The 26,644-nt window shown below is 26.7% G+C and overlaps 3 protein-coding genes and 1 long non-coding RNA gene across 4 annotated transcripts; all 4 read right to left on the bottom strand.

Annotated features, from left to right (window-relative positions):
* Positions 1–210: 210 nt before the first annotated feature.
* On the bottom strand, positions 211–2,515 carry LOC127061799 (putative gustatory receptor 28b). Its single transcript, XM_050989153.1, has 7 exons — positions 1,736–2,515; positions 1,369–1,646; positions 1,049–1,297; positions 734–986; positions 600–668; positions 451–540; positions 211–370 (listed from the first exon to the last, which is right to left on the bottom strand). Exons 1-7 carry the CDS (start codon positions 2,093–2,095, stop codon positions 302–304), a joined length of 1,368 nt encoding a protein of 455 aa, XP_050845110.1. The 5' UTR covers positions 2,096–2,515; the 3' UTR covers positions 211–301.
* Positions 2,516–13,832: 11,317 nt separating this feature from the next.
* Positions 13,833–14,362, bottom strand: LOC127061800 (uncharacterized). Its single transcript, XR_007780957.1, has 3 exons — positions 14,215–14,362; positions 14,058–14,147; positions 13,833–13,975 (listed from the first exon to the last, which is right to left on the bottom strand). It is a non-coding gene; the product is annotated as an uncharacterized LOC127061800 (long non-coding RNA).
* A 5,539-nt stretch (positions 14,363–19,901) lies between these two features.
* On the bottom strand, positions 19,902–23,285 carry LOC127061984 (putative gustatory receptor 28b). The gene is made up of 7 exons (XM_050989521.1): positions 23,251–23,285; positions 23,006–23,191; positions 22,831–22,930; positions 22,356–22,410; positions 20,248–20,345; positions 20,096–20,185; positions 19,902–20,015 (listed from the first exon to the last, which is right to left on the bottom strand). The coding sequence occupies exons 1-7, from the start codon at positions 23,283–23,285 to the stop codon at positions 19,902–19,904; spliced, it is 678 nt and encodes a 225-aa protein (XP_050845478.1).
* A 1,620-nt stretch (positions 23,286–24,905) lies between these two features.
* Positions 24,906–26,441, bottom strand: LOC127061980 (uncharacterized). Its single transcript, XM_050989516.1, has 7 exons — positions 26,355–26,441; positions 25,760–26,290; positions 25,598–25,682; positions 25,436–25,505; positions 25,258–25,346; positions 25,106–25,195; positions 24,906–25,025 (listed from the first exon to the last, which is right to left on the bottom strand). Exons 2-7 carry the CDS (start codon positions 25,909–25,911, stop codon positions 24,906–24,908), a joined length of 606 nt encoding a protein of 201 aa, XP_050845473.1. The 5' UTR covers positions 25,912–26,290; positions 26,355–26,441.
* Positions 26,442–26,644: the final 203 nt, after the last annotated feature.

The following is a 26,644-nucleotide window of genomic DNA, read 5'->3' as shown; positions in this document are numbered from 1 at the left end:
TTTTCTACTTACTCTACCTCTTTAATCATATTAATTATCTTCTTCATCCTTGTCTTTTCGATGAAAGATATTTATTCATATATATTCATATACATTACCTCATTACCAAATCGAAATCAATAAGAAATTATATCTTATCTTCTCCTATAATGACGTTAATTATTGTCGTTATTAAAATAAACAAGTAAAAATAATTGTTCTCTTCCGCCATTTTATTTCATATAAGAAATTATTTGTACATTTTTATAATAACATTTTTATCGTTTGTATAATGAACAGAATGAAGAACTATCAGAGTAATTTATGATTCTCTTCTTGAATTGTTTACTTGGATCATGATAACGATATATGTTGTTATGATACCTACACACTAAAGAACAATATAGTTAATTACGTCAATCCTGAAAATCTTTTTCATAACATAATTGAGAAGTAAATGATAGTACCAACCGAACAAATGTATTTGCAATTAAAATTGAATAAACCAAATGCAGAATATGCGATAGGACGTTGCATCATTTGCAAAGAAAATATTTCTACCTGTAAAGAAATGAACGTTAATTTATTTATATCCTGAAATATTTCTTCAAAATATTAACCTCTTTTTGTATCTCGTAGTCCGTAGTTTGTCCATAAAATGTGTGAATTATCTCATTGGTATGTTCAGCCTAGAAAAATCAGGATATAAATCGTAATATAAAATGGAACGACAAACCAATGCTCTCCGTTATACCTCTTTCGTTGTTTTATCACAGATGTAATTAACGACGAAAATCTTTATTGCATATTGTAAAAACAACAACAATGTTATAATAGATTGAAAAATCAGTTTGGTTATATCCATTATTTTTTCCTGGTACTTTCCATACAAATAATATAACAAACATGTGTTAAGCAAAATACATATTGCCATTTCTAGGGATATCTGTATGCCGTATATATTACTAAAACTTTTCGATATTTTGTATAATTCCAGGTGAACTTGTCTAAAAGGATCAAATTTTCATGGAAATTCTAAATGAATTTTTATTTTGTTCGTTTGGCTCACCTAATTGTTCGTAACAACATTCTGCTTCTATTTATTCTGAGACTTGCAATTTGCATTTGTGAATGTGCTTGACGTAATGACGGTAGAGCAGTAAATAATTTCTTGGAATCAACAGGAAGAGATCGTTCAATTAAAAAGGAACCATCAGCTTGTTTATGTTCAATTAATTCAGAAGCAATAGAAGAAATCGGTAGAATGTTAATGTCACTAAGGAGTTCGTTTGCTCGTTGAAATTCCAATTTGAGGCACCTACGATTTTTCAAAATTTCTAATTTACAATAAAAATGCAGTTCAATATCATTTTCAATATGATTACCTACCTTATAATGGTAACGAATTCAAAGACCGATATAAATTTGACCATGAAACTGTATACATGTAGAAATATTGCGTAATACATTACGATCGATTTATAAATCTCTTGATCTTTTAAAATCCAATCTATAATTATTACCGTACAGAAAAGGAACAAATAAAGGATTGCGATCATTATTTCCATTATCGTTCTTTTATAAATACTGTTCAAAGATGCCGATGAGCCTAACGTTTGAAGCGTTTTGTCGATCTCATTTATCCTTTTTGCATATAATTTCTTCGTCTGTGAATTGTTCATTTACGAAAACATTGATCAAAATTTCATTGAAAAATCGTTAATATTAATATATCACACATATTTCTTGGACTAACCTGACTGTGATATAATCCTAGTGTAGGTATAATAAATATCACCATAAGATTAATGATATATGTAAAATGAGTTATCAATCCGTTTAAATCAAACACTTTTGTATTATAAAGTTGTCTGTCAGTATAATACCATGAAATGTTATGTATACAGTAAAGTAAAATCGAATAAAGAAAACTAAGTGTTGTTCTTGATTGGCTTCGAGGGTATCCAAAAACACGTAATCCAAAGATGATGCTTAGAATATAGATCGGCCGTAAGACATCATTTATATTTTTTGATCCCTCATACTTCGTTATGTTAATTTTAAGGATACTTCGATCTTTTTCTTTTTTTCTAAATCTTTGGATTAAATTTCTCATGGCTATTTCCTCGTCTTTCTTGATCGTCGAAAATTAAATCACGTTTATTTGTATAGTAGATAAATTAATTTGAAAAGCTTTATTTCTTATATATGTATTCTTCTCTTATTTTATAAAACAAGAACGAAATGTAATGAGATCTCTTCAAAGGATATTAAGGTAATGCGTCTGAATCACTCAAGTATAACGCTGTAGAACTAATCAAGTCGATAACTCTTTTTATTTCGTATTATTATCTTGAATAATTTGTAATAATATCTAAGACAGTATAACGATTTGAATAAAAGCATTATAATCTTGCTGAGGAAAATTCGATATTTTTTTATATTATATTTCTTATTATATTATCTTGTTTTTATAAAATACAAATTAAATGAAAAGCTTTAACATACAAAAGATATTTCCAAGACATTACAAGAAGAAAACAGCTTTATTTATTTTTTTTTTTTCACAGGCACTATTCAGTTTAAACACACTGATCGAAGAACTTGATCTTCACAGCACGTAGGAAAGGAACGAATGGAAAACATTCTTTGTGAAGTTCTGACGTCACACTACGACTGCTCATAACTCATTGCTTGTATATTTCATAGCGTTCTTATTGGATATTATTCTAACCTACGTTCGCGTTCGGAGAGGTACAAATTGCTTTTTTTCTTTTTGCAATCGTTTGATGAAACTTAGATATTATTATTACGTATTATCACTATACCACATAGAAATTAATTAAAAATTATTCAATAAGCAGATTGTTCCTGCTTTTTTCTTTATTATTTATTTTTTCTTTTATTGATGTAGACAAGGGAAACAGGTGCTGTGTAAATATCATACTGTTTAAGGTAATGTCGACTACGTGCAACATATTTATCGAATAAAGGGATATTTTAATTTATTTGTTATATCATCGACGATAAATTATAGTTCGTATTATTGAACCATATTTTGGGTTTACCTCCAATTTGAATAAAAATAATAAGATATGTAGTAATCAAGCCGATCACCTAAAGCATGTACGGAAATATTAAATTCTTATAAAATGGAAAATAAACAATACAGTAATAAACAAAGATAATATTTTTAACTTACACTGTATATAAATGTATGACCTAAATCAAATAATCCGCAGGCGGTAAAAGTCAAACCATTATGGACTTGTTGAAAAATAAAATTACGAATCTAGGAGAAACAATTATAGATTTAATATATATTGAAATATTAAAAATTGCCACTCATGGATTCTTACTTCATCGCGAAAGTTCTTGCTAATCGAAGGTTCGTACAATTCATATAGAAGATCTCCAGATTTCAAGGCATGTAAAAAGATAATAAAAATCAATATACATATATTCCTATTTCGATTTGTACATATTTCAAAAGATTGCACATTTCGTAAATATCAGATATATGGTTAAACAGAAAAGAAAAAAAAATATGTATTGTTAGAAAGAACATACTTCTGTTATCGTGGTCTCGCATATATTGTTTATTGTAATAATCTTCATAATGAAAAAAGAAATCCAATAGAAATGTGCAAAGAACTCATTTATCCAGTGGTTATAATTGGTTGTAATTGAAATAACGTAAAAATTATATAATAACGAAATAATGTATATGATCGATGTAGACATGGATAGTAGAATTGGTAAACCATAAGCTTCATTTATAATTCTGGCACATTTTATCATTTCCAAATGGATTTGTCTTTAATGAGAAGAATAAAAGGAAATTATTGAAAAGTCAAAGAAAAGTAATAAGTCGTTTCGGGCTAATTATCACTAACTTACCTGACTCTCTTTAATTTTATAAGGTTTTCATGAGCTTTGTACGTTCGATAAATAGTAGATAACGAAGAATCATTTTCCCAGTTATCCTTCATTCGAAGCACTCTCTTATGTTGTGGGCAATCTGTAGTTGTTGTCAACATACTTTGGAGTATACCATTCAATTGAGCAAATTTCATCTTTATATATCTATTTGAGACCACATGTTATTGTTTACTAAATTTTGACTCGTTGTGTTATAGATAAAATGATTGACTTACCTGATCCAAAAGACAAAAGTAAAGTCGTCGATCATCGTTACAATGAGAGGATAATTGTCATAGAAATAAAACCATATCTTCAAACTGTAGTCACAATTTATCTTGGAAGTCCAAAAAATATCGATTGCAATTAAACCTGATACCGCAAAAAATAATATTATGCTAACGATACACTGATATCGAAAGAGAGAAGAATAATCTTTCGATGCGATCACTTCATCAATTCCTTGTGTACAAATTTCCAATTGTTGCACAAACGATTTTATTTGCTGTAAAAACGAATGAATTTATTGAGGTATTCGATTATCGTTCCTTATAATATATCAGCCTTAATAATAAAATAACAATGTAAAGGATATTTCTACCTTCCTTTTCAAAAAACCAGTGAAAATTATTATGACATACATAAAGACGTTATTAATGAAGGTAAATTTTGTCAATATTCCTGCCACTCTTGTCTTTTCATAACCAAACAAAATATTCATTACATCCTTCAATATAAAAAATAATATAGTGTAGTAAAGTATACAACAAATGGCATAAAAAAAACCAATCGTACGAATAGTACGATCGACAAAGTATTCTAATAAGCCGGTGCAAAAGATCGAATTCGCGATAATCAATGGCATAACGGAACGTTGAAACTCCTTCGATCGAAACATTTAAAAGATTTTTGTAATTTTCTTATCGAATATAACACTTTTCACTTATGAGAAAAATTTTTAAATTTCTTTTCTTATAATTTTTTAAACGACTTCATACTAGAATTTTCGAGCGATACTAGTTCTTAATTTACCAGTCGTTCTGTTTTTATTATACTCAGGTGTTTTCATAATAAATATTATTATGACTTATATTTTGCTTGTGCAAAAACTACGACTTTCTTATTCGTCCAACTTTTTCTATCAATTTGTTAAATATCCTTTTCGTTCTTATTTTTTCGATGAAAGATATTCATTCATATTTATAGACATTACTGTATTACCAAATGAAAATCAATAAGAAAGTATTCATTAAGCGGAACGTTATATTCATATTTAATTTTATCGCTGTTCAAATAGATTATGAATAAAAACATTTATTCTCTTTTCACAATTTATTTCATATAAGAATTTATTAAAATTTGTTTAACATTTTTGCCGTTTGTACAATTCATAAGATAAGGTAATTTATTGAATCGCTAACTTGTATCATGATAACCATGTTATTATGATATTGACATATTGAAGGATAAAAAGATTATTATGTTTTTCATTACACTTTTGTTTTCTTATAGCTTAAATGTACGTAAATAATTGTTTCAACAAAAGAAAGGTATCAAATTTAGAGATATCTCAAAGATTTTCTTGTTTTTTAAATCTCTTAATTAATTTTCTTACAGTACTATTTCGTCGTCTTTTTTATTAGTCAACAATCAAGTCACATTATTTGCATAGTGGATAAGGAAATTTAAAAATTTAATCCGTTATTTTTTTTGTCTTTTCTTAGTTCTCTTATTTTGTAGGATATCTACGGAGACTAATGAAATATCTTCGAAGGATATTATGATAATACATTCTAGTTGCTTGAGTATGGCGCTATGAAACTTATCGAGACGATAACGCTTTCTTTTTCGTAAAGTATCACTATCATGAATAATTCATAATAATGTGTAAAACAATGAAAGAATAAAAGAAGTATCATAATTTTGCTAAGGAAAGTTTGACACTTTTTTTATTGTATTTCTTATTATATTTTTTTTTTATAAAATATAAATTAAATGAAAAGCTTTAGTATAAAAAAGAAATAATAATAGCAGTACTGAGAAAGAAACTATTTAGATATAAAAAGAATTATGTTGCACGTAGGTTATTGTAATAGGCGATAAAGAATAATTAAAATGCATGTCAATGTACCCTTGATGTACTCAAGTCATTTACATGACGTTAATTTAGTATTTATTTTATTAACATCAACTAAGACAATAGTTTATTATTATCAATGCTTTGAAGCTATATCGACATTTCGACGAAAGAATGATTTTTAAGATATTTTTCAAGAAAATAACTTTATTATCCACAGCGTCATACTTGTGGGCGCATTACTTTATTACTTCTTTTTATTTACTTTTTCCTCGAAGCCATAATTTACTCGATTTTTTTATTGACACAAAAAAGATGAAAATGCCTGATACAAAACAAAATATGATATTGTTTGAAATACATTTGAGGAAAGTTTTATTCATATGTTATATCATCGATGATGAATTATAGTTCGTATTGTTAGACAATACTTTAGGTATCTCTCCAAATTCAATAAAAACAACGAGATAGGTAATAATCGAACCGATCGCCTAAAACACGTACACAGATATTAAATCTTGGTAACATAAGAAATAAAAAAAGGCAAAAATGTATTTTTGACTTACACTATATAAAAATGTATGATCTATATCATAGAATCCACAGACGGTGAAGGTCAAATGATTTTGGACTAGTTGATACACGAAATTAAGAATCTGAAAATAAAAATTATACATTTTATATATTTTATGTATATTTTAATAATAAAAATTGGTAAAATATGTTTCTTACTTCATCGCGAAATGTCTTGCTTATCGAAGGTTCATATAATTCGCAAAGAATGTCTCCAGTGTACATGGCATATAAAAAATAAGAAAAATCAATATGTACAATTATTAACATCTCTCGAAGTTCCAAAAGATTTTATAAATATCATATATATATTATATATGATATTTATAAATAACGTAACAATTACTATGTTTTAGGCGATCGGTTCGATTATTACCTATCATATAAATGTCATATATATAACTATATATATATATATATATATATATATATATATATATATATATATAGTTTAAAAAAAGGAAAAAGAATAAGAATTATTAGAAGGAACATACTTCCGTCATCGTTGTTTCGCATATATTGCTTACAGCAAATATCTTGAAGACATAATAAAAAATCCAATAGAAATACATATGGATTTCTTTTCTCCAAATGACAACATATTCTTTTGCAATTAAGATAGAGTATATTTGGTGCAACAATGCAATGATAAATACGACGCATGTAGACATGGACACAAAAATTTGTAATTCATAAGCCTCGTTTATAATTCTGGCACATTTTATTAATTCCAAATGGATTTGTCTTTAATGAAAAAATTGAAAAGTCAAGAAAGAATAATAAATCGTTTCCGACTAATTATCACTCACTTACTTGACTCTCTTTAATTTCATAAGGTTTTCATGGGCTTTGTACGTGGAATAAATAATAGATAACGAAGAATCATCTTCCCAGTTATCCTTCATTCGAAGCATTCTCTTATGTTGTGGGGAATCTATAGTTGTCGTCAACATATTTTGGAGTATAACATTCAATTGAGCAAATTTCATCTTTATATATCTATTTGAGACCACATGTTATTGTTTAGTAAATTTTGACTCGTGTTATAGATAAAATGATTGACTTGCCTGATCCAAAAGACAAAAGTAAAGTCATTGATTATCGTTACGATGAGAGGGTAATCCTCACAGAAGTGCAACAATAACTTCAATACGTTGTCACAGTTGATCTTGGAAAGCCAAACAACATTGGCTACAATTATGCCTAATATAATAAAAATTAAAATTGTGCCTATGATACACTGATAACGAAAAAGAGAATAATAATTTGTCGATATATTCAGTTCATCAAATCCTCGTGTACATATTATCAGTTGCTCCATAAATAATTTTACCTTCTGTAAAAACGAATCTATTCAATTTATCGCGAATATTTTTTTACATATAATATATCATTTAATAAAATAATAACCAATTAAGGAAAAAATTTCTCAATTAATCGTAAATATTCTACCTTTCTTCTCGCAAAACCAGCGAAAATTGTTATGATATAGAGAAAGGCATTAAGAAAATAATAAAGTTTGGATATTATCTCTGCTATTTTTGTTGTTTGAACTTCTATAAAAATATTAATTTTGTTCATAAACCCAAAAATTAGTGTAGTGTAAGAAATTAAAAAACAAATGATATAAACAAAACCAATTGTACGAATTGGTCTTTCAATAAAATATTCTAATAATCCGGTGCAAACAATTGAATTTGCGATAATTAATGGCCTAACGGACCGTTGCAATTCTTTCGATCGAAACATTTTAAAACTATTTTGAATTTTCTTATTAGAAATATTACTTTTCACTTTCAAAAAAAATAAAAGATTTTTTTCTATTTTCAATAGACTACTTGCTCTCGCGAGATACTAACTCTTACTGGTAGTTTCTTTTCTTATTATGTTGGAGTGTTTAGTAGTACTTATTATTATGGTTCGCATCATTAGCTTCGAATATTACCACTTTCCTTCTTATCTCACTTCTTTCATCATGTTAAATATATTCCTTATCTTTTACATAGAATGCATTATTCAATATCTGTAGACATTATTTTATTATTAAATGAAAATCAATAACAACTTATTTAGTAGCGAAACATTATATTGATGTTACATTTTATTGCTATTACAATCGAAATATTACATTTGAATACGAATGAAAATATTTATTCTACCTTGCCATTTTATTTCATGTAAGAATTTACTTGTAAATTTTTATATAACACTTTTAACGTTTGTACTATTCGCTAAATGAAAGACTATCGCAATGATCTATGATTCTTGTTCTATTGAATTGTTTACTTGTATCATGATAACCATGTATGTTGTTATGATACCGATACACTGAAGAATAAAAAGATTATTGTATTTGTCATTATCTTTCCGATTGTTTATAGTTCGATTGTGCATAAATAATTATACCTACCGAACAAATGTGTTTGCAATTAAAATTATATAAACCGAATGCGGTATATGCGGTACGACATTGCATCATTTGCAAAGAAAATATTTCTACCTGTAAAGAAAAAAATGTTGATTTATATAAATCTTGACCAATTTCATGGAAATATTAACCTCTTTTTTTATCTCGAAATCCGTATTTTGTCCATAAAATGTATGGATAATTTCGCTGGTGCGTTCTGCCTAGAAAAATCATGAAATGCTTATATAAAATAGAATAACGAATCAATACTTACACATTTCGTTATTATTTACCTCTTTCGTTGTTTTATCACAGATGTAATTGATGACAAAGATCTTTAATGTATATTGTAAGCAACATAATATGAATACAATAAAATCAAAAATCAAATTATTATTGTTTTCTGTTTTTTTTTCGAATGTTATATAAAGATTATATAATAAGTATATATTAGATAATACAGAAATTGCCATTTCTAGTGATATCTGTATTCCGTACATATTGCTATAACTTTTCGACATTCTGTATAATTCTAGATGAATTTGTCTAAAAAAATAAAATTTTCAAGTAAATTTCAAATAATAGATACTTTGCTTCTTTAGCTTACCTGATCGTTCGTAACAACTTTCTGCTTCTATTTATTTTGTGACTTGCAACTTGTAATCGTGACTGTGTTTGACATAATGACGGTCGAGCGATAAATATTTTTTTTGAATCTACAGGGAGAGATCTTTCAATCGATAAGGAACCATCAGCTTCTTTATGTTCAAGTAATTCCAAAGCAATAGAAGAAATCGGTAAAACATTGATGTCGCTAAGAAGTTCATTTGCTCGGCGAAATTCCGATTTGATGCACCTAAGATTATTAATGATTTTCAATTTCTAGTAGAAATGGAGTATGTAATTTTTAGAATTGTTACATACCTTATAATAGTAAAGAATTCGATTATAAATATAAATTCGATCATGAAAATATATATATATATCATCAAAGAGAAATATAGTATGAACGATTCATATATTATCTTCTTTAATAAAATCATTTGTACGATAATTATCGTGAATAAAAAGAACAAATAAAAGATTGTGATTATTATATTCATTATCGTTTTTTTGTAAATGCTGTTGAAAGATGCCGATGAACCTAGCACTTGAAGCGTTTTGTCGATCTCGTTTATTTTTGTGACAAATAATTTTGATGACTGTGTATTGTTTGATGTAAGAATAATATTAATAAATTTCGTAAAAGGAATCTGTTAATATTGATATATTATATATAAATATTGTGGACTCACCTTGCTCTGATATAATCCCATTATGAGTATTATAAATACCGACACCTGCTGTGTGATAGATATGATATAGGTTACAGTTCTGCTTAAATTAAATATCCCAGTACCATAAATGTATTCTTCTTGGTAAATCCATCCGGCATGATAAAGAGAGAAAAGTGACATAGAATAAAGAAAACTAAGTATTGGTCTTGAACGACTTCGAGGAAATTCGAAAACACGCAATCCAAAAATAATGCCTAAGATATAGATCGGCCGTAAAACATCTCTGATGCTCTTTTTTCGTTCATACTTTATTTTGTCAGATCTAAACATATCTCGAACATTTTCTTGTTTTCTAAGTCTCTCAATTAAATTTCTCATAGTGCTATTTCGTTGTCTTTTTTATTTGTCAACAATCAAATCACATTTTTTTTGCATAGTGGATAAGTTAATTCGAAAAGATCTAATCCTTTATCTTTTTAGTTCTCTTATTTTGTAAGACGTCTACGGAGACCGATGAGATATCTTCGAAGGATATTATGATAATGCGTTCTAGTTGCTCGAGTATGGCGCTGTGAAACTTATCGAGTCGATAATGCTCTTTTTCGTAATATACCATTATTATGAATAATTCGTAACAATGTGTAAGACAGTGAAAGGATAAAAAGAGAAGTATCATATTCTTGCTGACATTTTTTTTATTGTATTTCTTATTATATTCTTTTTTTTATAAAATATAAATTAAATGAAAAGCTTTAGTATAAAAAAGAAATAATAATAACAGTACTGAAAAAGAAACTATCAAGATATAAAAAGCATTACGTTCCACGTAGGTTATTGTAATAGGCAATGAAAAATCATTAAAGTCTATTTCAATTTAGCCGTACTATTATTCGATTAGAAGAATTATCTAATCGATCTTATAATCAATCATATTATTTATTCATTTATTCAAATGACATCTGTACTTCAAAGTCCTATTTATCTTGCAAAAAATATTATGAAAAATTGTATTATGCAAGATAAGAGTATGGAGATTAACGAGAAATTAACCAGTTGGATAGATATAGTTTGTGTCTGAATCCTTCTTTGTGAAAATCGATAATATGGTTGTTTTTTCTTTTTTGAATATCTTTCTTTGACAATTTGTTAATTACAACAAATTTTCAGAAAAGAAATGAAAAAATTTTGTTGTATTACATAATTCATACTTTTATTGCTTCGTCTATCGTATATAACAGAATATGATAGTATTCACATTTTTTAGCATCAACATGTGTGCTATAAACATAATATAGAGTGTTAAAAAAGTAACATACACAGATTACTATAAATATTTCATGCTGCGGAAATTATTAAGATTCAATTTTCAAACATTGTGCATATTTCTAAATGAACCTACACATAATAGTGATATTAAATTTCTCACAAATCACTAATGGATAACGTCGAATTATGAAAAAAAACTTGTGATGATAGGTCCCCAACTTGAATGAGAATAATGAGATAAGTCGTTACAGTACCGATCATCTAAAAATTATCAATATTAGTTATCTATAATATAATCGATTACGTAAAAATTATGCTTTGAACATACGCTACGTATCAATGTATAGCCGAGATCAAAAAAGCCATATGATGTAAATGATAATGGATTTTGAATAAGTTGTAAGGTAAAGTCACGGATCTAGAAGTAAAAAAATTAAGATTAATTTCTATTAAATTTGCTTTTATCAATTATTACCTCAGCACGAAATTTTTTGCTGGTTGACGGTTCATACAATTCACAAAGGATATCTCCGGTGTTCGCCGCATGTAAAGAAATATGACATGATATCAATACTTATTTCCTTTGATATTTTGTTGAAAAAAAATTATAACAAAATAAAAAAGTAATGAATATTCAATTAATATACCTCTGTTACAGTTGTTGCACATATATAACATACTGTGATAACTTTCAATCCAAAATAAGAAATCCAATATAAATAAATATAGGATTTTATGGGTTGCGTACGATACTCCTTAGCCATTAAATAATAGTATACATGGTAAATCAGAGAAATAATAAAAATGAAAGTTGCTGGTATAGACATTAAAATATGTAAATTATACGCATCGTTTGTATTTCTAGCACATTTGATTAATTCCAGATGTATCTCTCTACGATAAAAAATGAAAAACAGAGAAAATCAAAAAAGTTTTGTTATAAAATTTCGCTATAATATATTTACTTGGCTTTTTTTATCTTGATGACGTCTTCATTCAATTTATACTTTTGATGAATATCAAATGACGGAGAATCATTCTTTCTCATTCGAAGGACTCTTTTATGTTGCGGTGAATCGATAGTAGTCGTAAGCATGTTTTTTAGTAGTTCATTCAATTGATTAAATTTTATCTTTACATATCTACTTTAAGTTTGGGCGTCAATAAATTAAATTAGATAAATATTGAGTTGTTTTATGATAGACCAAAAGAATTACTTACCTGATCCAGAACACGAGAGTAAAATCGGATAATAACCACGTGAAAAAGGGATAACGTTCGAGGTAAAAAAAAATTAATATCCAGTACTTTGTCTTGATCAATATTAACCATCGATGATCCGATACTATCATAATTATTAAGATAAAAACCAAGAATAATATTAAATAGCATTGTTGCCAAAAACATTTAGACGAATTCATCGGAATATTAAGTTGATCCATAGTTCGAACGCAAGTTTCTATTTGCAACATAAAACGTCTCACTTTCTGCAAAAGATAACGAAGAATGGATTAAGATAGCATTTGGATAAATTCAATAAATTAAGAGGACAAAGAACTTTACCTTTCTTCTGAGAATCCCAGCGATAATGTTAATAATGTAAAATACATAGCCGCTATAAATATGCAATTGCCGCGTTAATCGTATCAGTAATGGTCGTTCATCGCGAAAACTAATTTGCGTGGAAAACGGAAGTGTACTGGCAATCAAAATGTAGAAAATTAGAGAGAAGAAAGCATAAACTGTACCAATCGCGTTAATATTATCATTGACGAAATATTCCACTAAACCAGTAGTGAAAATCGAATTCATTATTATCAACGGTTTGATGCTATGTCGAAATTTAGCCGAAAGTGACATTTCTAAGATATTTTTCAAGTTATTCTCTTGAAGTTTTTTATTTTCTTATTTATTTATTATTATTACTTGTAATGTTTTTTCTTCCTATTCCCTCAAAAGGATTAATTATTTCAAACACACTGATCGAAAAACTTGGTTCGTAGAAAAATGACGAACGTAGAACATTCTTTCCAGAGTTTTGATGTGATACTACGGCTCATTGTTTCCGTTACTATGTTCGAGTTAGAAGAGGTGCGAACTAACATTTTACTATGCGCGATAATTCAATAAAATAAATTAGTCATTAACTTTTTATTTCATAGATATTAATAAAAAATTATTCGTTACGCAAATGTTATCTTCTCTTGTACATCTCTCTATTTATTCTTTTTTCTTTTTCTTTTTTTATTAACACAATTTTATTGACACAAAAAAATGAATAAATGTGACGTAAAGCAATATATAATACTGATTAAAATAATGTCGACTACGTGTTATGCATTTATCGTCTAAAGGAACGTTTTAATTCATTCGTTCTGTTATCGACGTTGAATTATAATTCGTATCATCGAAGAATACTGGTTTATCTCCGATTTGCATAAGAATAACGAGATAGGTAGTAATGAAACTGATCGCCTACAAAATGCAAAAAGATATCAAAATTCTTATAAAATGAAAAATATAAAAAATCAAAGGAATTTCCACATTTCCAACTTACGTTATATATAAGTGTATGATCTAAATCGTAGAATCCGCAGGCGGTGAAGGTCAAACGATTTTGAATTAATTGAAACGTAAAATCACGAATCTGAAACAAAAAATTACACATTTAGTATATAATTTAATATTACACAATGATAGGTATCGTTTCTTACTTCATCGCGAAATGTCTTACTGGTGGAAGGTTCATATAATTCATACAGAATGTCTCCAGTTACCACGGCATATGGAAAAATAAACAAAATAAATATGTACTTTTATTGAACTTTCCCAAAGATTCAAAAAATTGTACATTTTGCAAATATCAGATATATGATAAAACAAAAAAGAAAGAATGAATAACGTGTAAAAAAAACATACTTCTGTCATTGTTGTTTCGCATATATTGCTTATCGCAAAAATCTGGATGACAAAAAAGATAATCCAATAAAAACGCTTACAGTATTCTCTTATCCAAGAGTGATATTCGTTTGAAATTAATGTAGTATATAAACCGTGCAATATTGTTACAATATATATAACCGATATAGATATGGATATAAGAATGTGTAATCCGTATGCCTCGTTTATAATTCTGGCACATTTTATCAATTCCAAATGGATTTGTCTGTAATAAAAGGAAGAAGAGAAAATTGTTAAAAATCCAAGAAGAATAATGAACGGTTTCGCATTAATGATAGTGACTTACTTGAATCTCTTTAATGTTATAAGGTTCTTATTAGTTTTGTATGTTCGATAAATAGTAGATAACGAAGATTCATTTTCCCAGTTATTCTTCATTCGCAGCATTCTCTTATGTTGTGGGGAATTCAGATTTGTTGTTAGCATGTTTTGGAGTACCGCATTTAATTGACCAAATTTGATTTTTATATATCTACGTGAAGTCATTCGTTAGATTTAATAAAATTGATCATTTTTTGTAGAAAATAAATTGATTGACTTGCCTGATCCAAAAAACAAAAGTAAAATTAACGATCATCATTACAATGAAAGCATAATTGTCGTAATAATAGAATTGTAACATTAAACTGTAGCTGAATGATAAATCAATATCAAAGTACCAATATATATCGTCAATAATTAAGCCTAATGTCAAAAAAATGGCAAATATGCCTACGATACATTGATACCGTAAAAGAGAGGAATAATTTTTCGGTATGTTTAGTTCATCGATTCTTCGTGTACAATTTTCCAATTGTTTTACGAACAATTTTACTTGCTATAAAAGTAAATTAATTTACTGAGTTATTTAATTATCGTTATATCTACAATATATTATTCTCAGTGATGCAATAATTACTTAAATAAAAATTTGTCAATTAATAGAAAACATTCTACCTTTCTTCTTATTAAACCAATGAAAATTGTTATGATATAGAGAAGGGGGTTTTCGATAAACGTTAATGCGGATATTATTTTTGCTATATTTGTCGTTTGAGCGCTTTTAAAAATATCTAATGTATTTTTAAACGTATTAAATAAGGAAATGTAATAAACTAAACCACAAATTATATAAATAAAACCAATCATACAAATTATTTGATTAACGAAATATTCTAATAGGCCAGTGGAAACGATCGAATTCGCGATAATCAATGGCAATAAAGAACGTTGAAACTCTTTTAGTCGAAACATTTAAAAAATTTTTATAATTTTCCTATTGAAAATAACACTTTTTACTTTCAAGAAAAACTTGATAGATTCTTAAAATTTCTCGCGATTTCTTAGTGGAGTTTTCGAGTGATACTAACTTTTATTATTAGTCTTTCCATTCTTATTACATTCCAGTGTTATCGTAATTCATAATATTATGTCTCCATTGTTAGTTCGGAGCAAAACTTCTATTTACCCTATCTCTTCTATCTTCTTCGTTCTTTTTTTTTTCTTTCTTTTCTATGGAAGGCATTATTTAATATTTATACATATTATCTTATCATCAAATGAAAATCAATAAAATTGTTTTATTAGTAGTACGTTATATTGACGTAATAACGTAACGATTTTATCATTATTAAAGGAGACTATTAGACTTAAAGAGAATAAAAATATTTATTTATTTTTGCCATTTTATTTTATATAAAAAATTATATGAAAATAACAAAATCGTGTTAATTAAATGTAAAATCAATGCGTGTATGTTTCATGTGTCTTCTACAATCTTTTATGCAGGCTCTACCTAATTTTCTTACTTTTCACTTTTTTCTATTTTTAATTGATTATGAATGGAAAAAATTATTCGTTTATTAGATTAAGATCTGTACTTTGTATTTATATTTTTCTTTTAAGAAATTTTATTTAAAATAATACTATAATATAAGAGTATTTAAATTGACGAGAAATTAAATTTGGAAAAAAATAATATCTGTTGTGCTAAATTTTTTATTACTTACGTATAGAACATTATTATAAGTATCCAAAGAAAAAAGAAAAATATTTTAAGATTCACTAACTAATTGTCAAAAATTTAGAAAAAAGTATCTCTTTAGAAAAATTTGTATATGAAAAAAAAAAAATACAGTAAACATGTTTCATTCGATCTATATGAAAATTATCGGGAAATTACTTCCCCTTATAAAAAAACATTTAATATTATTGGAGAAAAGAGAAGAAAAGATTGCAAATTATTTTTCTTCCTTAAATAGAGAAAATTATGACTAGATACGAAATTTATTTGGCATAGTTAATACATTCAGTTCGGAATTTTACTTTAATCGTTGAATGAAACGAATTACAAATATTACCTCCTTACTTCATAAAAGTGAATAAGAAATTATTAATTATCCTTTTCTATTTTCCTTCCTATTTTTTTTCTTATTTTTCTTTATTAACCAAGAAAAAATAAAAAGATGAAAAGGTATCAAGTAAAAAAAATATTGTACTATATAAAATATTGTGCATTACATACAATACATTTATTGGATAAAGAAATTATAATTCACTTGTTATATCATTGGCGTTGAATTATAGTTCGTATTGTTGAGTAATATTCTAGGTTTATCTCCAACTTGAAGAAGAATGATGAGATAGGTAGTAATTAAACCAATTGACTAGAATATATATGGAAATATTACATTCTCATAAAACGGAAAGATAAAAAATATCTCAAAAATCACATTTTCGACTTACACTGTATATTAATGAATGATCTAGATCAAAGAATCCGCAAGCGGTAAACGTCAAACGATTTTGGAGTAGTTGAATTGTAAAATTACGAATCTGAAAGTAACAATTATAGATTTTATATATTTTATATATATATATATATATATATATATATATATATATATTACAATATTAAAAAATAACAATTATTTCTTACTTCATCATGAAATTTACTGCTGGTTGAAGGTTCATATAATTCATAAAGAATGTCTCCAGTATTCATGGCATATAGAAAAATAAAAGAATTGAATATGGACTTCTATTAACATTTCTCAAAGTTCCAAAACAAAATTTCAAAAAGAAATTGTACATTTTGAAAATATCAGATACATTATCAAGAAAAAAAAATAAAAAAAGAATAAGTATAGTTAAAGAGAACATACTTCTGTCATCGTTGTCTCGCATATGTTGTTTATTACAAAAATCTTCATGATAAAATGAAAAATCCAAAATATCTCCATACATAACGGTACTAGACGATCGTTATTTTTGTTTGTAATTAAGATAGTATATAGATTGTATGACAATGTAGTGATACATATGACGGATGAAAATATGGACATAAGAATTTGTAATCCATAAGTCCCGTTTACAATTCTAGCACATTTTATCAATTCTAAATGGATTTGTCTTTAATGAAAAGAATAAAAGAAAATTATTGAAAATCGAAGAAGAATAATATATCGTTTCAAACTAATCGTCAGTGACTTACTTGACTTTTTTTAATTTTACTAAGTCCTCATTTGTTTTGTACGTTCGATAAATAGTAGAGAACGAAGAATCATCTTCCATTCGAAGCACTCTCTTATGTTGTGGAGAATAGACAGTTGTCGTCAGCATGTTTTGAAGTATAGCATTCAATTGAACAAATTTCATCTTTATACATCTAATTAAAATCACTCGTTATATCCAGTAAATATGAATTTCTTCTTATAATGAATGGAACAATTGACTTGCCTCATCCAAAAGACAAAATTAAAGTCGATGATCATCATTGTTATGGTAGGATTACTTGTGAAGTAAAAGTATTGTAATTTTAAACCGTAATTTAATGATAATTTATAATAAGAAAGACAAAGAACATTGCTTGTAACTATGTATGTTATCATAATAATTAAAATTACACTTGTGATACACTGATAACGAAAAAGAGAAAAATATTTTCGCGACACGTTTATATCATTAACTGCTTGGGTACAATTTTCCAATTGTTGTACGAACAATTTTATCCGCTATAAAAATGAATTAATTTATCGAGTTGTTCAACTATTATTGTATGTAATATATATCTCTTAATAATACAATAACTACTTAAAGAAAAAATTTGTCAATTCAATATCTTTACCTGCCTTTTCGCTATACCAATGAAAACTAGTATGATATAGAGAAAGGTGTATTCAAAAAACTGAATGTATGTTATTATTCCTGACATTTTTGTCTCTTGAGCATTTCTAAACATAAGTACTATATCCTTAAACGTATAAATTAATATACTGTAGTAAATTAAATAACCAATGACATAAAAAAAACCAATCGTGCGAATTCTTCTATCAACGAAGTATTCTAATAATCCAATATAAAAGATCGAATTCACGATAATCAATGGCATAACAGCCCGTTGAAACTCTTTCGATCGGAACATTTTAAATGTTTTTTTAATTGTCTTATTACCAATATCACTTTTTAATTTTAAAAAAAGCTTTAAAGTTTCTTTTCTAAGAATTTTTCAAACGTCTTCTTGCTGGAATTTTCGAACGATACTAATTCTTATTACTGGTCGACCTGTTCTTATTATACTCCATGTTTTCAGAATAAATACTACTATGACTTGCATTTTGCTTGGTATACAAAGTACCACTTTGTTATTCAGCCTACGTTTTTCATCATATTAAATATCTTCTTTACCCTTATCTCTTCGTTTAAGAGATATTACCTCGTTATCTAATGGAAATCAATAAGAAATTATTTATTAAACGAAATATGTTATCGACGTTACATTTTATCGCTATTAAAGTAGAAGAACATTTATTTTTCTTTGTCATTTTATAAAACGTTTGTGCTTAAAAAGTAAAAATATATTCCCATTTTCAGAATTTCTATATGTTTTACATATTACTGAAACTTTTAGACATTCTACAGAATTCTACATAAAACGGTCTACTAAGTTCAAATTTTCAAGTAAATTCAAAATAGTACTCGAAAACAATAATGACAATACTGACAACGAAACTGTCGAGAAAATTAAATTAAATTAGAAATATTTAAATAAGAAAAAATTACATTGCACATGTTGAACAAGGCCACTACAATAGATCAATTAAAAATAATTAAAATGCGATTCGATATAGTGTTACTTTTACTTGACTAATAAAAATTATCTATTTGAACATACAATTGAATAAATTAATTTAATAAGTTTTATTCTATATTCCGGTTATTGCCTCCCTAATCATTGCATCTCTAGCAAGTCTCGCAATGTTTGTTTGTTTTCGATGGACACAACTTATAGCAGACATAATAGAATATTCATACATTTAGCAATAATATATGTATATTTACTATAAAAACTACACGTGAATTCTAAGAGAAATCTAAACAGGTTACTATAAATATTTGAATGCTATAAGAATTACCAAGATAATATATAGCGTTCCAAATTAATATGAACGTAACATTGATTTTAAATTTTTCTCGAATCATTAGTTATTAATGTTGAATTTTCAACGATAAATTCTGATGGTATATTTCCCATTTGGATGAGAATAACGAGATAAGTTATGACGGTAGCGATCACCTAAAAATAATCTATATTAGTCGTGTATAATATAAATATAAATTTAAAAATCAATAATAAAAATTATGCGTTTGACATACATTACGTATCAATGTATAGTCCAGATCAAAAAAGCCACAGATTGTAAATGACAATGGATTTTGAATAAGTTGTAATGTAAAGTCACGGATCTAGAAGTATCATAAGATATTGATATTAATTTTGCAGTAAATTTATTTTTATCAATAATTACCTCAGCACGAAATTCATTGCTAGTTGAAGGTTCGTACAATTCACAAAGAATATCTCCGGTATTTGTCGCATGTAAAGAAATATGACATAATATCAATACTTATTTCCTTCGATATATCGTAGATATATGAAAAAAAAAATTTTATAACAAAAGAAGAAAACAATAAATACTCAAAGAACATATACCTTCGTTACAGTTCTTGCACAGACATAGCTTACAATAATGATCTTGAACGCAAAGTAAGAAATCCAAAATAAATAAATAAAGGATCGTAAGGGTACCACATAGTAGCTTTGAGTTAATAAGTAATAATAATCATTGTAAGCTGTAATAATAATTAAAATTGTGGCTGTTAGTATGGAAAATAAAATATGTAAGCCGTACGCATCGTTTATCTTCCGAGCACACTTGATTAATTCCAAATGTATCTCCCTACAATATAAAAAAAAAGAAAAATATAAAAAATAAAAGAACATTTTTTATAAAATTGCAATATATAATAATAATTACTTGGTTTTTTTAATAGTGATAATGTCTTTGTTCGATTTGTCCGTTCGATGAATATTAGATGACGGAGAATCGTTCTTCCTGTTATTCCTTATCCAAAGAATTCTTTTATGTTGCGGGGAATCAATGGTAGTTGTAAGCATGTTTTTTAGTAATTCGTTCAATTGACTAAATTTTATCTGTATATTCCTATTTTTGATTTAAGTATCATTAAAAATTATTAAATATTAACTTTTGTATTATAAATAACAAACTTTCTACTTGCCCCATCCAAAATACGAAAGTAACATCGGTTATTAACCATACGATAAAGGGATAAATTTGGAGATAAAAGAAACGAAAAATTATCCAGGGATTAATTTCAAATAATATTAACCAGTGATAATTGACTATTATCAGAGCTATTAAGATAAAAACCAAGAATAACATTATATAACATTGCTGTAAAAAATATTTAGATAAATTCATGGGTATATTCAATTGGTGCATAGTTCGAATACAATTTTCTACTTGTATTGTGAAACGTCTCACTTTCTGCAAAAAATAATTGAGGATAAGGTAAAAATCTCAATGAATTGAATAAATTAAAAGAACATACCTTTCTTCTCAGAATCCCAATGATAATAGTAGCAACATAAGTGATATAACCATTGTAAATATATAACACATAAATAATTTGTAAAAGGTACGATTTTATGTTTAAAAGATCTCTTATCAAGAAGGAAGATACAAAGGTAATGGAAATATAAAAAATGATAGAGAAGAAAGCATAAAACATGCCGATCTTATTAATCTTATCATCGATGAAATATTCAAGCAAACCAGTAATAAAAATCGAGTTCATTATTATCAACGGTTTGATATTACGTCGTAGTTCAGCCGAAAGAGACATTTTTAAAATATTCTTCGAAAGAACAGCTGTATTTATTTTTTTCTTTTTCTCCTAAAAGCACTATTTATTTTCAATGGATTGATGGAGCAATTTGTTATTCAAAGTTTGGAGAAAAAAAATGAGTGCGGAACATTCTCCGGGGAGTTTTGATGAAACACTACGACCGCATAAAACTCATTGCTTGCGTTATATTATATTACGTTTCTATTGAATATTATCCTGACCTAAGTTCCTCGAAGAGATAAGAATTTCTTTTTTCCTCTATGTGATTGTTCGATTAAACAAACTTATAAATATTATCTTTTTAGCATATAGAAATTAATAAAAAATCGTTATCTTTTACCGTCTTTCAATATTTTTCTTTTTCTTTTCTTATTTCATTGATATATAGAAAGTGAAAAGCCATATTGCAGAATAAAATATAATACCGTTTGAAGTATTATTTAATACGTACGATACATTTGTCGATTGAAGAATCATTTTTATTCATTATTTATATCGTCGACATTGAAGTATTTATATTAGATCCATTAAATACATTAGGTTTATCTCCGAGTTGAATTAAAATAACGAGAAAGGTAGTAATCGAACCGATAATCTAGAATATGTACAAGGATATTAAATTTTTATAAAATGAAAAGTAAAAGAAATCAATGATCATATTTTCAACGTACAGTGTATATAAATGTATGATTTATATCATAAAAACCGCATGCTGTAAACTTCAAACGATTCTGAACCAGTTGGTACATAACATCATGAATCTGAAAAAAATAATTATAGATTTTATATGTTCTATATACATTTCAATATTAAAAATTGATAAAAATTGTTTCTTACTTCATCACGAAATTTACGGCTGGTCGAAGGTTCATACAATTCGTAAAGAATGTCTCCAGTGTTCGCAGCATATAACAAAATAACGGAAATCAATATGTGCTTCTATTAACATCTTTCAATGCAGCAATGAATTCTACATTTTGTAAATATTGGATACAAAAAAGAAAAAAGAACAGGAATTGTTAAAAAGAACATACTTCTGTCATTGTTCTCTCGCATATGTTGTTTATTGCAAAGATTTTGAAGAAAAAACAAAATATCCAATAAATCTGTCCACAAGAATCTTTCATCCAATTGTCATATTTATTCGTAATTCCAATACTATATAAATTGTATAAAAATACAATGATAATAAAAACGGATGAAGACATGGACATAAGAATTTGTAATCCATAAGCCTCGTTTATAATTCCGGCACATTTTATTAATTCCAAATGGATTTGTCTTTAATGAAAAGAATAAGAGAAAATTGGTAAAAATTTAAAAAAAATAATAAACTTTTTCGAAATAATTACTTACTTGACTCTCTTTAATTTCTTGAGGTTTTCATTCGCTTTATACGTTCGATAAATAGTAGATAACAAAGAATCATCTTCCCAGTTATCTTTCATTCGAAGCACTCTCTTATGTTGTGGAGAATCAATAGTTGTGGTCAGCATATTTTGAAGTACAGCATTCAATTGACCAAATAAGATTTTTACATATCTATTTATGATTTTGCAAATATTTATTTTATTCTGTAATAAATAAAATAATCCACTTACCTGATCCAAAAGATAATAGTAAAATCGGTAATCATCGTTACGGCGACAGGATAAGTTTCGAAGTAAAAATACTGTAATATAAAACTGTAGTCTAACGGTAACTTGAAATAGGACAACCAAATAATAGATATTATAATGAAGCCTGATATCATAAAAATAAAAATTATGCCTGCGATACACTGATACCGAAAAACGGAAAAATAATTTTTCAATTGATTAAGTTCATTAATTCCTTGTCTACAAATTTCGAGTTGTCGTAAAAACAATTTCATCCGCTGTAAAATAGAATTAATTTATGGCGTTGTACATAATATATAGGTCTTAATAATTTAATAATCACTCAAAAGAAAAAACCATCAATTAATCGTAAAATCTTTACCTCACTTCTCATTAAACCAACGGAAATTATTATGATATAGACAAAAATATTATTAATATAAAAATATTTTAGCATTATTCCTGAAATTTCTGTCACTTGATCGTTTATAAAAAACTCCATTATTTGCTTCAACGTAAAAAATAATGTAGTGTAGTAAAGTATACAACAAATGGCATAAACAAAGCCAATCCTTCGAATCGTTCGATTAATGAAGTATTCTAGTAGACCGGTGCAAACAATCGAATTAGCGATAATCAATGGCATAACGGAACGTTGAAACTCCTTCGATCGGAACATTTTAAAGATTTTTGTAATTTTTGTTATTGAATATAGCACTTTTCACTTTCAAAAAAAAACTTTATAGTAATTTTTCTTAGAGTTTCGAAAGACTTCCTGCTGTGGTTATCGAATGATACTGATGGCTACTATTAACCTTTCTGTTCTTCTTATAATCGAACTGTTTTTGTAATAGATATTATCGTGACTTTCATTCAGCTTGGAATAAGAATTACCACTTTCATACTTACCCTACTTTTTCCATCATATTAAATTCATTCTTGTCTCTTTGATAAAAGGTATTCATACATATTTATACATATTACCTCGTTATCAAATGAAAATCAATAAGAAATTATTTCTTCACTGGAATATTATCTTGATATTAATTTTTCTAGTTTTGAATGTAATCGACAAATAAGAACATTTATTCTTTCTACCATATCACTTCATATAAAAAAATCAATCATAAAATCTTACAATTTATTATTAAAATTTTATAATAACTCTTTCACAATTTTTACTATTGATAGAACAAAGGGCTATCATAGTGATTTATGATCTTTATTTTATTGAAACGTTTATTGGCATTATGATAATTGTGCACATTGCTATGATGTCAATATATTGAATAATGAATCGTAATTATTATCTTCATTATTTTATACATTTTTAATAATTTTTTTATGCTGTTCATACGTAAATAATTGTACATAAATACTTTTGTGTTTGCAATTAATATTATATAAACTAAATGCGAAATATACATTACCATCTATTACCATTTTCAAAGAAAATATTTCTACTCCTGAAAAAAGATTATTATTTCGTATTTTATTAATGCAAAAATTTTCAATGTTTACTAAAAATAGATTAATTATCTAAACTATTATATTCCTTACAATGGTAAAAAATTGAATTGTCAGTGTAATTTCAATCATATTTACGATAATCGATCATGATTGCAAAAAATTTTGAATAGATTAATTTGGAAATAACATTAATCATAAATTTTTCCCGAATTATTAGTAGATAACGCTATATTTTCAAAGAAAAATTCTATTGGCACGTTTCCAATTTGAATGAGAATAACGAGGTAAGTTGTGACGGTAGCGATCACCTAAAAATAATCTATATTAGTTGTGTATAATATAAATATAAATTTTAAAATAAAAAATAAAAATTATGCGTTTGACATACATTACGTATCAATGTATAGTCCAGATCAAAAAAGCCACAGATTGTAAATGACAGTGGATTTTGAATAAGTTGTAGAGTAAAGTCACGGATCTAGAAGTATCAGAAGATATTGATATTAATTTTGTAGTAAATTTATTTTTATCAATAATTACCTCAGCACAAAATTCATTGCTAGTTGATGGTTCGTACAATTCACAAAGAATATCTCCAATGTTTGTCGCATGTAAAGAAATATGACATACTATCAATACTTATTTTCTTTGATATTTCATTGAAATATGAAAAAAAAGTTTATAATAAAAAAAAAAAAGATAAATACTTGAAATATACCTCTGTGACAGTTCCTGCACATACGTGGCTTACAATGATGATCTTGAACGCAAAGTAAGACATCCAAAATAAATAAATAAAAGATCGTAAGGGTTCCATATTATAATTTTTAGTTAATAAGTAATAATACGTATTATAAGTTGTAATAATGATTAAAATTGTATTTATTAATATGGATAATAAAATATGTAAACCGTACGCATCGTTTATCTTCCGAGCACACTTTATTAATTCCAAATGTATCTCCCTACGATAAAAAAAGAAGAAAAATATAAAAAATAAGAGAATATTTTTTATAAGATTGTAATATGTAATAATAATTACTTGGATTTTTTAATAGTGATAACATCTTCGTTCGATTTATCCGTTCGATGAATATCAGATGACGGAGAATTGTTCTTCCTGTTATTCCTTATCCGAAGAATTCTTTTATGTTGTGGGGAATCGATGGTAGTTGTAAGCATGTTTTTCAGCATTTCGTTCAATTGACTGAATTTTATCTGTATATTCCTGTTTTTGATTTAAGTATCGTTAGAAATTCTTAAATATTAACTTTTTTATGATAAATAACAAACTTTTTACTTGCCTCATCCAAAATATGAAAGTTAAATCGGTTAATAACCATATGATGACAGGATAATTTATGAGGAAAAAGAAAAGAAAAATTGTCCAATGGTTAACTTTGAGTGATACTAACCAATCGTAATTGACGATTATCATAGTTATTAAGATGAAAACCAAGAATAACATTATATAACATTGCTGTAAAAAATACTTAGACAAATTCATCGGTATATTCAATTGATGCATAGTTCGAATACAATTTTCTATTTGTATTATGAAACGTCTCACTTTCTGCAAAAAATAATTGAGGATGCCATAAGTGATGAAATGAAATTAGAAGAATAGAAATTTTCACCTTTCGTCTGAGGACACCATAGATAATGGTAAAAAAGTGAACCACATAACCGTTATAAACGGTAACTAGATACGTATATTGTGAAATGGACGGTTGTTTATATGTATTAATTCCTATGCAAAATGAAAATTCGATAGCTATAAAAACGTAAAAAATAATATAGAAGAAAATATAAATCATGCCGATCGCATTAATTTTATCATCGTCGAAATATTCAAGTAGACCAGTGGTAAAAATGGAATTCATTATAATCAACGGTTTGATGCTACGTCGAAATTCAGTCGAGAGAG

Source organism: Vespula vulgaris, chromosome 2, assembly GCF_905475345.1.
Source record: "Vespula vulgaris chromosome 2, iyVesVulg1.1, whole genome shotgun sequence".
NCBI classification, from domain to species: domain Eukaryota; kingdom Metazoa; phylum Arthropoda; class Insecta; order Hymenoptera; family Vespidae; genus Vespula; species Vespula vulgaris.
The sequence above is the reverse complement of the archived record's forward strand: the minus strand, read 5'-3'. Positions and strand labels throughout refer to the sequence as shown.

Coding starts and splice junctions, on each gene's coding strand:
- LOC127061980 (XM_050989516.1), bottom strand. CDS start 25,911: ATGCTGAAAAACATGCTTACAACTACCATCGATTCCCCACAACATAAA. Junction 25,506..25,597: donor TATTATCCATATTAATAAAT/ACAATTTTAATC, acceptor TTTTATTTATTT/ATTTTGGATGTCTTACTTTG. Junction 25,026..25,105: donor ACTATACATTGATACGTAAT/GTATGTCAAACG, acceptor GATTATTTTTAG/GTGATCGCTACCGTCACAAC.
- LOC127061799 (XM_050989153.1), bottom strand. CDS start 2,095: ATGAGAAATTTAATCCAAAGATTTAGAAAAAAAGAAAAAGATCGAAGT. Junction 1,647..1,735: donor TAGGATTATATCACAGTCAG/GTTAGTCCAAGA, acceptor AACAATTCACAG/ACGAAGAAATTATATGCAAA. Junction 1,298..1,368: donor GAATTCGTTACCATTATAAG/GTAGGTAATCAT, acceptor GAAAAATCGTAG/GTGCCTCAAATTGGAATTTC.
- LOC127061984 (XM_050989521.1), bottom strand. CDS start 23,285: ATGATTACCGATTTTACTATTATCTTTTGGATCAG. Junction 22,411..22,830: donor CATCCGTTTTTATTATCATT/GTATTTTTATAC, acceptor TATTTTTTTCAG/ATTCATGATGTTATGTACCA. Junction 20,346..22,355: donor TTTGAAGTTTACAGCATGCG/GTTTTTATGATA, acceptor GAAGGAAATAAG/TATTGATATTATGTCATATT.